General features: G+C 34.8%; 1 protein-coding gene across 6 annotated transcripts in view; it reads right to left on the bottom strand.

The window, feature by feature from the left end:
• Positions 1 to 13,916, bottom strand: part of ARAP2 (ArfGAP with RhoGAP domain, ankyrin repeat and PH domain 2) — a 173,235-nt gene that overhangs the window by 89,356 nt on the left and 69,963 nt on the right. For all 6 annotated transcript variants that reach the window (XR_010156526.1, XM_016951436.4, XM_063809457.1 and 3 more), the window contains exons 13-18: positions 13,273 to 13,447; positions 12,672 to 12,806; positions 4,647 to 4,791; positions 2,148 to 2,250; positions 1,291 to 1,489; positions 1,039 to 1,102 (exon numbers count right to left, since the gene is read on the bottom strand). Coding sequence is in view for 5 of the 6 variants with exons in the window: in XM_016951436.4 (XP_016806925.1) it covers positions 1,039 to 1,102; positions 1,291 to 1,489; positions 2,148 to 2,250; positions 4,647 to 4,791; positions 12,672 to 12,806; positions 13,273 to 13,447 (821 nt within the window). In the remaining variant the exon portion in view is untranslated. The remainder of the gene's footprint in view (positions 1 to 1,038; positions 1,103 to 1,290; positions 1,490 to 2,147; positions 2,251 to 4,646; positions 4,792 to 12,671; positions 12,807 to 13,272; positions 13,448 to 13,916) is intronic.

The following is a 13,916-nucleotide window of genomic DNA, read 5'->3' on the forward strand; positions in this document are numbered from 1 at the left end:
ACTAAACACCCACTTTCACTTTTGTCCCCCAGAAGCTTATTCATCTGGAGTCAGAGTAATCCTGTAAAAACATAAATCAGACCATTCCACTTCCCAGCTCTCAAACTGAGCAGCTTCCCATCATATTTTGATTAAATTTCAAATATTCACACATCATGACCGATAAGGCCCTACATGATCAGGTTGTGGGTATCTCTGAAATCATTTCTTCCCACTCTCTCTTTCATTCAAATATTCCCAGCCACCACAGCTTCCTTGCAGAACTTGGACATGCCAAGCACAACATACTCTTGGCGTTTTCAAATACCCTTGGCCCTACACCTGAAATACTCTATCTGGATTACTGCAAAGTTTACTTTTTCACTTTATGAAGCTCTTTCATTCAAGATCTCTTTTCTTAGCTAGCAAACACGGATACTATCCCATCAGACTATTTTTATATTGTTTATTTTTCTGTGTAGAATTTAAAATTGATGGACAGAATAGCATGTAATTATTTTTGTCTGCTTACACTGTTTTCCCTAATAATATACATGTTTCATGATGGTAGGGTCTTGTCTGTTTACTCATGATGATATCACCAATACCTTTAAGAGTCCCTGATGCACAGTAGATGCTTAATAGTTACTGAAAAACTGAATAAATTCAAGAAATCAAGTTTTAGCTATGCATGACCCACATGCATAGATAATTCAGAATATAATTTATAGTCATCATATTCTTACAATGAAGATATATTTATAATTACCAAACTGCTTTCCAAATATTTAAATGCAAATGTCACAGAGGAATCTAGGTCTATAGAAAACTATACAATAATTGATCACAATAAGTTTGTCATAAAAATTATAAAAATAGGTAAATATCATTGGTATAGTCTTTCCAAAGAGAGCTAATATATACTATATATATTTATATGATTCAGAAAATTTCAACAGGTTTTAAAATATTGTTTTCTCCCTCAAGATAATAACAAAAAACAAAATCCCACTGCCCAGAGTTGTTGAGATAAAGAATAAAAAGCGAAAAGGCACTTACCTCCCTTTTTCTACCAAGAGTAAAACATCCAGTTTTTCCCCATTTTGAACCATTGTGCTGATTGCTGAAGGGAGAATGAAAAGCAAAAATTTATTTTTTAAAACACTACAATAAACACCCATTAAGACACAAATATTAATACTGCTTAGTCATAAGTTTGGGAGTAAGCCATCAAGATCTTACTAAAGGCTATCATTATTGTATGCAATAAAGAAAAGTGTTCCAAAGATAAGGGAAGAAAAAAGCTCTTACTTAGCTCTTGCAGTCTTCTTAAGTGCATTCTATCTCCCTGAACTTCTTGCATTTGAAGGCAAAAATGCAAGCTGGATTTGTCCATAGCAAACCAGCCTTTTCTCCACTGATCCAGGGCATGGCAGTCTTTGTAGAAGAGTTGACCAATCAAATCATAGTCAGCTTCTGTTAAGTTTTCAGCAAATAAGGGAACAAAATGCTGTTAAAACAAATACAAAAAAGTAATAAAGACAGTGAAAATAGGAAATCACTTCCCTATCTACTGATATGAGAGAAGGTAGACAAATTATCTTAGTTTTTCGATTTTAAAGATTCAAAGGTAACACCAAATTCAAAACAAGTAAACTTGCTACCAGTCTTAAAACTGAACAACTATAATGCATTTTCAAATGGCAGCATCTTAAACCATTTTTCTTGCTATGTATAGAGTTGAAACTGCAAGACATTCTCTTAACTGATTTGTGGAACTTTTCAAAATGTCAACCTTCAGCATTTTTCTCCATTTATATATTTTCCTGAATCTGCTCTTTTCTCCTTTGTGTATACCTTGAATAAAATATCTACCTATAAAAAGACTTACACAGAAATGACTTTACAATATTGAGAATCTCCTATCCATCAAAAACATGGCCTTAATTTGAAGAATGATTTCTCCAAGTCTTACTTTAATTTCTTCCCTGCTTAAGGCTCCTAGAAGGTAGCTACCTCTTTTGACTACTTTTTTTGAAAATCTAATGAAGTATGAACTTTATTCCTACAATCTTATATAAAACTTTCATGGACCCCTGAAGCTCAAACACAGACTCCCAGTTCACAATCTTCTCTGGATTTAGAGCAGTAACATAATATTTAAATACCTTGGCTATTGCCTCTGTCCATTTTCTTTGAGCTTGAGATGTTTCAGCTCCAAATAAAAACACACGTTCTGAGGGTAAGTAGATCTCAAAGATAAAGATGGGCCTAAAACACACACAAATAAAAAGATACTACCAGTTATGTTTAGCTCTTAAGAAAATGAATAACACAAAGGTCATGTTTTAAATTAAATTCCTTTTAAAATAAACTAATGCTGTGAAATCATCCTATTAGATTCTGTTAATGGTTTGCATTTTATTCAAATGAGGTAAATGGAACACACTGGATTGGACAAAAGGAATATTTTGTATAATCACTTAATCATTCTATTGTATAACTTTGTTTACGCCCTGGACACTCATCAGTTGACTGATGTAGCAAAGGGCTCTCCTCGGTCTCCTCTTCCCTCTCTCACCACTCCTTCTTGAATTACTCTGACCAACTGTTCAAAGCAAACATTGCTCAAACAGTTTTTAACCCTCTTCTTGTCTAACTTCAAATGGTCCCAGTCACACAGCAGGTTCCCTCCAGAACACAAACACATCAAGCATTAAATCTTACAGTTTTCCTAAGAAAGATAAATTTTCCTTTCATCATCTCAACTTAACCCAAATTCCTTATTCTTACTATAGATCAAATTAAAGCGACATCCCATGCTCTGAATTCTTTCCTGAGTTCCTCATTCACAACTCCATTTATTTCTTAGCACATGCTAAGTATGTGTGCTATTCTTACCTAAAAATCTCAAAATACCCTATGCTAAAGTCATCTTCCTTTCTCCTCTTTTCCACCCCAAGCCTGTTGTATCCCCTTCATGTCCTAATTTAGAAGCATCACAATCAATCTCATCACAACAAGCTCAAAACCCTTGAGTGTAACTTGTTCTTCCCCTTAACATCAACTCTTGTCCAGTCAGTCATTTAATCTTAGCAGTTCACCCTCTTCCTCTAGTTAAATTCCCAACAATTAGTCTCTTCCTCCAATCTCCCTACCACTTCTTCCAGCTCTCTTCCTAAAATATGTCTATATAAATCTTCAGTGCCTACATTATTGAGGTCATACTCTCCAATGTGCTATTTGAGGCAATTCAGCAAGAATTTTATGGCAACAATTATTTTTTAACCACATCTCATTGTAGATACTTTCTCTCTGCATAGCTACTTGTATCAGTAATGTTATCAAGAATATTTTAAACATATTAATATACTGATATAAACTAGTATTCTTTTTCTATATTTCATTTACTACTTAGTAACTTAATATATAGAATCCACTTATTTTAACATTCCATAAGTCATATTACATTGAATAATCATTTAGAGTAAAAGCACTATTAAAACAAAAACAAGTCAATTAATAATCAGTTTTGTTCACATCAAAAATCAAATCAGATTTACTATAAAATAAGTCATCTCAACTAGTCATCATATAATAAAGGTAATATGTTCAATGTAGTTTTATGTAAATAACAGCTTTGCAAATCTCTTCCCTTTCTCATATAAAAATCTTATTTAAAACCTATGCTCCTATAAAACTTTTTTCAGATTTTAATATCAATGTTTTTCATTAATTACATCAAAAAACATGATATGACACTTTCACACCAAAGATCTCAGATGGCCTCCTTTTAAAGTCCTGACAGAGATTTATTTAAACCATAGTAGATGTGAGTCAAATATATTACATAAATAATGCTTAATCTATTCATTGTTACTTTTTTCTGACCATTAAATTAACAAATAGCTCTTTAAGAAATTTAGCATTTCAATATGCTACTAAATATTGTTTATTTTAATGTGAACAGATCGTCATAGAATATTCTCCTTTCTTACCTGTTTTAATTATGATACTCATTAAACGAATAAATGAATTTTACCACTTGTCCACTATTTTAAATAATAAGTAACAAAATTAAATGACTATAATGGTCATAAGTGATATGCTATACATTTACATAAGATTTGGCCAGGCACGGTGGCTCACGCCTGTAATCCCAGCACTTTGGGAGGTCGGGGTGGGCGGATCACTTGAGGTCAGGAGTTTGAGACCAGCCTGGCCAATATGGTGTAACTCCATCTCTACTAAAAATACAAAAATTAGCTGGGTGTGGTAGCACGTGCAATCCCAGTTACTCGGGAGGCTGAGGCAGGAGAATCACTTGAACCCAGGAGGCGGAGGTTGCAGTGAGCCGAGATCGCCTACTGCACTCCAGTCTGGGTGATAGAGTGAGACTCCATCTCAAAAAAAAAAAAAAAATTACATAACATTTGATTCGAAGATGCTAGCACTTCATATTACCTACTATAAATATTGTAGTCTTCCTACTTTATAGTGAATTCCCAAAAGAAATTTCAGAAGGTGCAAGATAAGTAAGCTTCAAAAACCATTCAACCCTTCTATTAGAAGCAACTAAAGAACTAAAATGATAACAAAACTCTCATTACCTGTTATAATTATCTGAAAATACCTTTTACCTCCTAATTGTGTAATGACAGACCTACCCAGTATTTAAATAGAAGTCCTCTTTGTGTATAGCCAGGCAGATAACTTCATTGATATTAATGGTGCCATTAGGTGTGGTAGACTTATCATTTTCATAGTAACTCAAGAAGCCTCCTTCCAAAACACACCATTTTTTATTTGTCTCTAAGAATTTGAAACAAAACACATAACAAATTGAGCTAATCACGAATCCAATTTTAAAAACAAAAACATACTTCTAAATAATGGCTGGATGCAAGTAAATAAATTTATTAATTTCCTATTTCACATAAAGTATATGTTATTGCTGGGTGAGATATAAAGTTGTCACATTCTCTGCTCTCCAAAGAATTTACAATCTAGTAGCAAGGAATGTACAAAACAAAAATGACTGTGACATTGATAACCAGAGAAGGCAGAGCTGTAAAGAGGTTGCTGAAAAACAACTCTGAAGCTGCAAAGAATGAAATGTCTGTAGAGTATTAAAAGGAAAACAAAAACGTAGCATGAAAAGTGAGACTGCAGCTTATGGTAGGTATGCAAAGGAAGAAGGATCAGAATCTGCAGGGCCCTTAATGCTTGTTCAGAAGATTTCAAATTCATCTTATACTGAAGTCAGCACATTACCAACTGCAGGCTAAATCAGAACATCACCTAAAATATAGATTAGATCTACAGACATTAAGACTACCTAAGGTCTATATATTAGATATAATGGATAAAGTCTATATATTAGATAATTTCTGAAGCTGGATTACTGTTCTGTGGTTACTTTAGGGCATTATTTATAAAAGCCTTTCTTTTTAAGAAATGCGTACTGAATTACTAAAGGTAAAGTGGTATCATGTCTGCAACTTACTTTTAAGTGTGCATATAAAGTGTGAGATAAATAAATATATACCCGTATATACATACATATGATACATATGTATGTGTATTATACATAGGCATATATATACACATACTCAGAAAGAAAAATACAGCAAATGTAAAATGCTAATAATTGATACATCTGGGTAAAATGTATATGAGAATTATTTGAGCTATTCTTAGAACTTTTCTGTAAGTCTCAAATTATTAGTCAAACTAATTTAAAAGTTTAAGATATATTAAACTAATTTCAAATTTTTCCTTTAGCATATGATTAGAATCTTAGGTCGGTGTGGGGGTGACATGGAAGAAAATAAGACAATATATTTGGCTTCAAAAAACAATCACAAGGAGTAACCATTAAAACAGTGACACCTAGAGAGCTAGATAGGACACAGTATTCTGAAAATGAATTACCAAATGAAAAGTCCAATCATAACTGGCAGAAGCAAATAGCATAAACGAATCCTTTATGGACACTGGAAAAGAAAGTTAACAGAGACCAAAGCAATTCCTGGTCAAAGGTGAAATATGATTCCAGGGCCCTCAAATCCTGAGTCACAGTGTATGTCCTGCACAGTTAGATAAAAATCATGAAAAGCCACAATTTTTAAATGAACACTCATTGTGAGTTTCTAAAATATAAGAAAAGGTAAAGTCAAAATACGAATCAAAGGGAGTTTGGAAGTAATTTCAAAACAATGTATTCAGATGTCTAGAAGAATCTTCGTAAGAGAATAAATAAAAAATGCATAATTATTCAGTACATAGATAATCACTGGCATAGATTAGGAGATCCACCCCTGTTCTCAGGCAGCTTATAATCCAATGAAAGGGGAGATGTGTCCAAAATGATAATCAGCAGGTTGTCTCTTTAGTAGATTAGAAGCATTCAAGGAGGTAAGCCCCCCCACCATACTGAAGTGATAAAAAAAAAACTGCAAAGAAAAATGTCTATAAAATAATCCCTTATGATTTAGGAGCCATGTTTCTAAAGTAGCAAAAAATGCATTCAGAGCTACAATCCTTCCATAATATCAGGAAAGAACAGTATGAGGGAAGTCATAGAAAGGTGAAACTGCAAAAACCCTATTTGCCCAGAGAATCAGATTACACGTGAAGTTGGGAAATGGGAAACAAGATTGCAGGTTCATGGCAGAGGCCAGACCCTAAGAGTCTCACTTGACAGGTGTTCAGGAGTTTGTGCCTCTCTCACTTAGACAAGTGGGAGCCATTCAAAGGTCTTAAACAAACAGTGCCAAATGAATTAAGCATAACATAAATGTGACTGCAGATCTCATTATGTAAATTCTAATGGGAAACAAATGACAGATCTCTTTAAAAGGGTATGTACAAACTCATTTTCAGTTAGAATAATAAGCTTGAGGAGAGTCAGTCCTGTAGCATTTTCATTTCTGTAACCATTTCTTAGCTTTATTTTTGTAAGTGAAATGGGCCAGAAGTCAGACAAGGCAGGTGCATGTATTGTCTTTGAGGGTTTATAATAACAAAGCTGTGACAGGAAATCGTGACATTCCCATTGATATGGAAAGCAATTTAAAGGTTTAACAAGATTATGTTGAATGACACTGGTCTGTTTCGGCCAATTTAGATATTCACTCCTAAATCTGACTTTGAGAAATGTCGGTACCCTCCATGAAACCCTCTCTGCTCCACAAGTCATTTTAATTGTTAAAGGAAGCTGTCTACCAACATAAAATTGGGGCCACAGAATGAATGACACTCAGGACTTAGCTGTTCCATAAACAGGAACTTATATGTAAGATGCAAGTAAAGTTAGTGGATTGGCAAGAGGGATTATTCATTCTTTCAATTCAATCTTCATGTTGAGATCAGTGAAGAAAAACATTACGACAGGATTTACTCAAGCACAGGTAAAGGACTCCCCAGAGGTGACCCACTGAAATGCTACCATGGAATGATATGCATAATATAGTTGGATACCTTGATTGTCAGCTACAGCCTACAGGACAACATACCTAAACTAAAAGGCTAACTGGAAGCCAGGGGAAACTGTTTAAACATAAGCCCTTCACTGCTCCTCTTCTTCATCATCATCATCATATTTATGTGCCATGCACTGTTCTACATATTTTACATGCTTTAACTCATTGAATCCTCAGACCAACCCAATTATGTCAGTTATATTGTGCCCCTTCCTTGTACCCTTTTCACTGGCACATAACAGTTAATCGACATTCCTGAGGTCACACTAAGTATTTAGCATCAGAGCTGGGGAAGGAACTCCATGCAATTGGGTTCTGAAAGTTGCTGCTTTAACCTAACAGTCAGGTGGGTTCTGGAAGCTGCCCTCTTTATGCTTGCAAACAGTTACTCACTGTATCTGTTATATGCTTGAACTATATACATTCAACTCAAAAAATGTATTACGGTAAAGAATGTGTACAATACATCTGAGGTAGTTAAGACAAAACTATTATTTTTGAAACTATGAATTTGCTTCATGTTGAGGAATTTCCTAAATTAATAGTATTCGGCACCCACTACAAACAGTAAGATACATTAGTAATCCTTTTCATTTAAAATACATGTGATTTAGCCTTGGAAAAACATGTTTAAGCTATACAATCTAGGATTTCACAGAACAAAATATCTTCAAAATTCCTCAATGCTAATTTACAAAGTTAAATATAAACAGAAATAGAATTTCTAGTAATCCAAATCAACCACTTTCTTTTTGAAAATCAAATACTATGTAAACAAATCAAGGTAAGATATCAAGGGAAAAAATATGGTTGAGGTGGGAAAAGGGAAAACAAAACCAGGATGCTATTATTCAACTGTGTACTTAGGTTCAACAAAAGCAATCCATCTTTCTTTTCATGAACACTAAATTGAAAAGGAAAAAAAAAAAAGAAAGAAAAATACAGATCAGTCTTTATAACCAGAGGCTAGAAAAACTTCAAATCTTAAAAACCTGAACTGACAATTTGAAGCCTCTGTAACTCTGGGACTGCATGCATTTTATTCCCAGACTTTTGTCTTTGTTTTTAATCATTTTGCTCTATGGCTGTCCTGACAAGTGCTGATGGAGTGGTAGCATCCAGGTGCTTGCTTTCAGAGGCAAAGGTGACAACCACACTTTAATCTCTAAAACTCATAGGTGGGAATTGAACAATGAGATCACATGGACACAGGAAGGGGAATATCACACTCTGAGGACTGTGGTGGGGAGGGGGGAGGGGGAGGGATAGCATTGGGAGATATACCTAATGCTAGATGACGAGTTAGTGGGTGCAGCAAACCAGCATGGCACATGTATACATATGTAACTAACCTGCACAATGTGCACATGTACCCTAAAACTTAAAGTACAATTAAAAAAAAAAAACTTTCCAAATAATTCATTTTTTCCCATAAATCTGATGTTCAACAGAAACAACACTATTGCACAAACTTCAAGGGTGAAAAAGAAACAAAATCAGAAGTTTTTCTGGATAGTTCAACTTTTCCTGTTTATTTGTAAATAGGGGCTTTCTGCACAAAATATGCTTTGTGCCAGCAATTATATCTTTTTATCCACAAATCAAAACAAAAATATTGATATATGAGTCACCCATTTACACTAGTAGTAACTTCCCTAAAAAATGATTGTTCATTCATTCCACAAATATTTATCATGTCCTACCATGTGCTGACACTGTTTGGGGTATCAAAGATTTGATAATCCTTGACAAGCTAGAAAAAGCTGATGCCTCATTGAGCTTTCACTTCAGGGGGAAAGAGTAACAAATAAATGGAAACAGGATCATCTCCATGTGATCAGTGGTAGGACAAATATACACAGCATCCTATGAAAGAGAAGGGCTGGCAGTGGGCTCACACTTTAGCAGGGTGCCAGAGAGGCCTCACTAACTAGGGGGCACTGAATTGATTCCTGAATAAGAAGAAGGAACCAGACTGAGGGAAGCGCCCTCTTTGCATAGGGAACAGCAGGTGAAAAGGTCCAGAAGAGGCAGAAAAGGACTTGGCATGTTCCAGGAATAAGGAGGAAACCAGTGCAGCCAGGCAAGTAACCATGTAGAGGACCACACCACCATGGAGAAGAATAACAGTAGATGCAGGAGATGAAGGGAGGGAGGTACAAGAAGGTCTTTTTTATTTATTTTTATTTATTTATTTTTTTTTTTGAGACTGAGTCTCGCTCCGTCTCCCAGGCTGGAAGTGCAGTGGTGCAATCTCGGCTCACTGCACGCTCTGCCCCAGGTTCACATCATTCTCCTAAAAAGGTCTTTTAGGTCACAATAAAAAATAAGGTTATATTCTGGAATGAGGAGCCACTAAGTATACTTGAGCAATGGAATTACACGATCAGTTTTCCTGTTTGGTTGTTGTTGTTTACTTTTAGAAGACACGGTCTTCCTATGTAGCCCAAGCTGTGTTCAAGCAATCCTCCTACCTCAGCCTCCTGACTACCTGTGTGATTTCCATTTTTAAAGATAATTGGCTGGGCACAATGGCTCATGCCTGTAATCCCAGCACATTGAGAGGCTGAGACAGGCAGATTACTTGAGGTTAGGAGTTCGAGACCAGCCTGGTCAACATGGTGAAATCTCATCTCTACTAAAAATACAAAAATTAGCTGGGTGTGGTGGTGGATGCCTATAATCCCAGATATTCAGGAGGCTGAAGCAGGATAATAACTTGAACCCAGGAGGCAGAGGTTACAGTGAGCTGAGATTGTGCCACTGCATTCCAGCCTGGGTGACAGAGCAAGAGAAAGAAAAAGGAAGGAAGGAAAGAAGGAAAGAAGGAAGGAAGGGAGGGAGGGAGGGAGGGAAAGAGAGAGAGAGAGAGAGGGAGGGAGGGAGGGAGAGAGAGAGAGAGAAAGAAAGAAAGAAAGAAGAAATGAAAGAGAAGAAAGAAAGAAAAAGGAAGGAAGGAAGGAGGGAGGAAGGAAGGAAGGAAGGAAAACAAAGATAAGCCTCTTTTTTGGAGACAGTTTTGAAGGGAAGCTAGGGTAAATACAGAAAGACAATTAAGGAAGGCACTGCAGCACAGGTAGGTCAGGATGGTGACCGTGGCTGGGAGGACTTCAGTGGAAATGAAGAGTAGCCAACTGCTTCAAGATCTATTTTGAGTTTGAAATGATAGAATTTGCTGGTAAATTGGATGGAAGATATTAAGACAATCAAAGAATACCCTGCCAGATTATGTTCACTAAAATCATTGCTATTGAATTATACAGACAAAATACAAAAGCTCACTTTCGTATTACCTAAAATGCAATGTTTTAAAATGGAAAAATATCCCTAGTTAAATTACATATACAGATAACGCATCAGTTTCTTATTTAAATAAATTTTAACTAAAAATCCATTGTTAATATATTCAAAAAAGGAATTATTTAGTTACAATTGTTTATTACATCAATGAGGTACTCAAGTAAATTTAAAAACCAATCTGTTTCAAGAAAATATTAAAGAAGACTAGTAAGTTTATAAATATTATAACCACAATTGCCAAAAAATAAAATAAAGCTTATTGTTAACCTGCAGAAGGCTTACAACATATTGAAAAGCCTTAGGAAGAAAATCTCGTGTTTCAATCCCCATTTGATCTTTATAAAAGTTAAGTGGTTTGAAGAGTAAGTCTGTGATATCCCAGTATTTAGAAGAAACATTCTCCTAAACTTTTCTGAAAGTACCGTAATTATTTTGATGATTGATATAGTCAATTCACAGACTGTCCAAGAACTTTCATCTTCTGATCACTTATCTTTTAACTACTTAGGGATAATACTGACAGTAAAAATGGAAGACAAAAAAAAAAACTCAGTAAAATCTGACATTTATTATTGGTTAGGCTGAGTAAAGGATGACAAAAACCAATTGTCGAAAGAACCAAAAACATCTAATTCAAAGGATAAAAATGCTCTGCCATTCTACTGTCATCTGGCTGTCACGCTTTGACCAAAGCCAAAGTGCTCCTGTAACAATGATAACACAAATCAGGTGTAAAATTCTGCTTCACGCCGAGCTTCACTATTCAGGTGAAAACTGACATCACATCAACGATCTTGCAGACTTTCATGAGGATTACAATTAATGTATATAAAGTATCTAAAGCCATGCCTTACACATAGTACATACTCACTCACTACAGGACAGCTATTCTTCTCAGGAAAATCTAATGATGCATAGTTAATCCCAACATAATTCTGCTTTAGGATATATTTTATATATATATATATATATATTTGGAAATAAAGCTTTTATATTGAAATAAGAACTTCAAATCACATATATGAGGATTAACACTCTACAGTGAGTTTGTCATCCTATCATTCTTTTGATTGAGTAATATCACTGAACTAATATCACTGAACTATACCACCTAGTGAATTAATGCTAGGCTCCCGAGCCCGATCAATGGCCACCATCAATTGGCATGTATAGCTTAATCTCTCTTACACTCTTTGTTACAGTAAGGCAGACTGCATTATATTTTCCTGCCTATATTTCTTAGATTTGTTCCAATGTATATACATGAGCATAAGGACTGTGTCTTAGTCATTTCTAAAATCCCGATACCTAGCATTGGTTTGACACAAGGAGTTGGAAGGATAAATGAATAAATGCCCCATTGTAACTCTGCTCAGATAATTCCCCAAACCTAGAATATATTGTTAAATCAGATTCCCATCATTTTTTGAAACCAAGCTTAAGTTTTATTTTACTTAAACACACACACACACTTTTCATCAGAAAAAAAAAACTGAACTATTTGATATTACTTAGTACTCTAATTGAATATGTACTAAAAACTTGCATTTCTTCCTATGTGTTCACATTTATCTACATTATCTGGTGAGCCAGTTGGGGTGTCCATCCCTAAGGAAAGGGGCTGAGTTATAAAGGAATAACCTTTATAACTTGAAACAGAATTGGTTAGCCTTAAGGTAGACATAAGTGAATTCTGTTGAGAATTCACTCAGCATTCCAACCAATGGTAAATCCCTGCTGCAGTACATGAAATAATATTTGTACCTAGAAGCGTTTATAAATCCTCAAAAATATCTCTACTTGGAGATCAAATCTAACATCTCAAAAAAATCAAAATCTAAACCTAATTGTTTTGATAATGGAATAAAGTTTTTATCCGATAATATCTAAAAGGAATAGAAAAAATACCTTCAAGCAGTTTTTTCTCTGAAGAGAGTTTAGAAGCAGCAGAAGGAGCTTGATATAAAAAGTCACAGAGGAATGTGGACTGGGAAGACTCTTGACTCAATACACCCTCGGAATGAATATCATGTTGAGGGAAATCTAGAAAAATTAAAGAAATAAGGCACAAGAAATCTAAAATGTAAACAATTTTCCTTTTGTTTATAATATGTACATGAGTTTTGAGCTAGAAGAAAAACTACTTCAAATTTACCAAAGAATAATTACAGAGATACTTATTTTACTTTGCATAAAATTTGCAAATAAGCACTTAAGTCATATTTATTATTCATATATGAAAATCGGATTTAATGTTGGTGGAAATGATTATGTGGGATTAGCTATTTTAATCTTCCATTTATAAGATTACGGGAACATAAAAGATTGACTTCCTAAACTTTTCATTGAAATGATATAAAAAATAGTCTTAGGCATCTCCATCTTTTTGGTAATTACATTTTTCTTCATTCTGATGGTTTCTCTTATTTGAAAAATCAATAGATTTATGCTTCAGTCCTTTTACGGATCTATCAGAAGAGACCAGGTTAATGAAGAGACAGTGACGAACCTGAGAATTTGTTATGGTAGAGAAATTCCATTTGCAGACTTTGCCCAGCTTTCTTGGCTAGCAGATAGGGGGTGCTATGCACGGGGTCTCCGGTGGCACACATGACATCTGCTCCACTGAACAGCAAAGCCATTGTTTCTAGAACATCTGGTTTCACTACAGCAGCACATAAAGCCTGGTCATTAAAAGAAAATATACATCTTAAGGAAAGAAAATAAGATTCTAGCTATTAAAATGAGTGAAAGTCTGATAATTTCATGTATGGGATAAAGTCTGTATTCCTTTTATCCTAAGGCGGCTAATAATAATTATGCCATGAATTAGGCAATAGGCACAAAAGGCCTGGTTTATGTGAATTTAAATTACAACCCAAGACCTCCAGGTCTCAATTCATTGTTTGGTTGCTATGATGTTCCTTCTAAACCTAATCCATCATACTTGCTTTGGAAGACATTTTTATGCTTACATACTATGATAATGACTGATGCGCAGAGAATCAAAATATTTCAATATAATAATGAAGTAATCATTAAGTGTTTTTCATGTGAATGTTAATATATATTTTCCAATCTAATCAGGAGCTGCAGAATATTTGAAGTATTAAGTGCTATGGGAAATTGAAAGATGAGTGCAAAGCAAATTCA

This window comes from Pan troglodytes, chromosome 3 (assembly GCF_028858775.2).
Source record: "Pan troglodytes isolate AG18354 chromosome 3, NHGRI_mPanTro3-v2.0_pri, whole genome shotgun sequence".
In the NCBI taxonomy this organism is placed as follows: Eukaryota; Metazoa; Chordata; class Mammalia; order Primates; family Hominidae; genus Pan; species Pan troglodytes.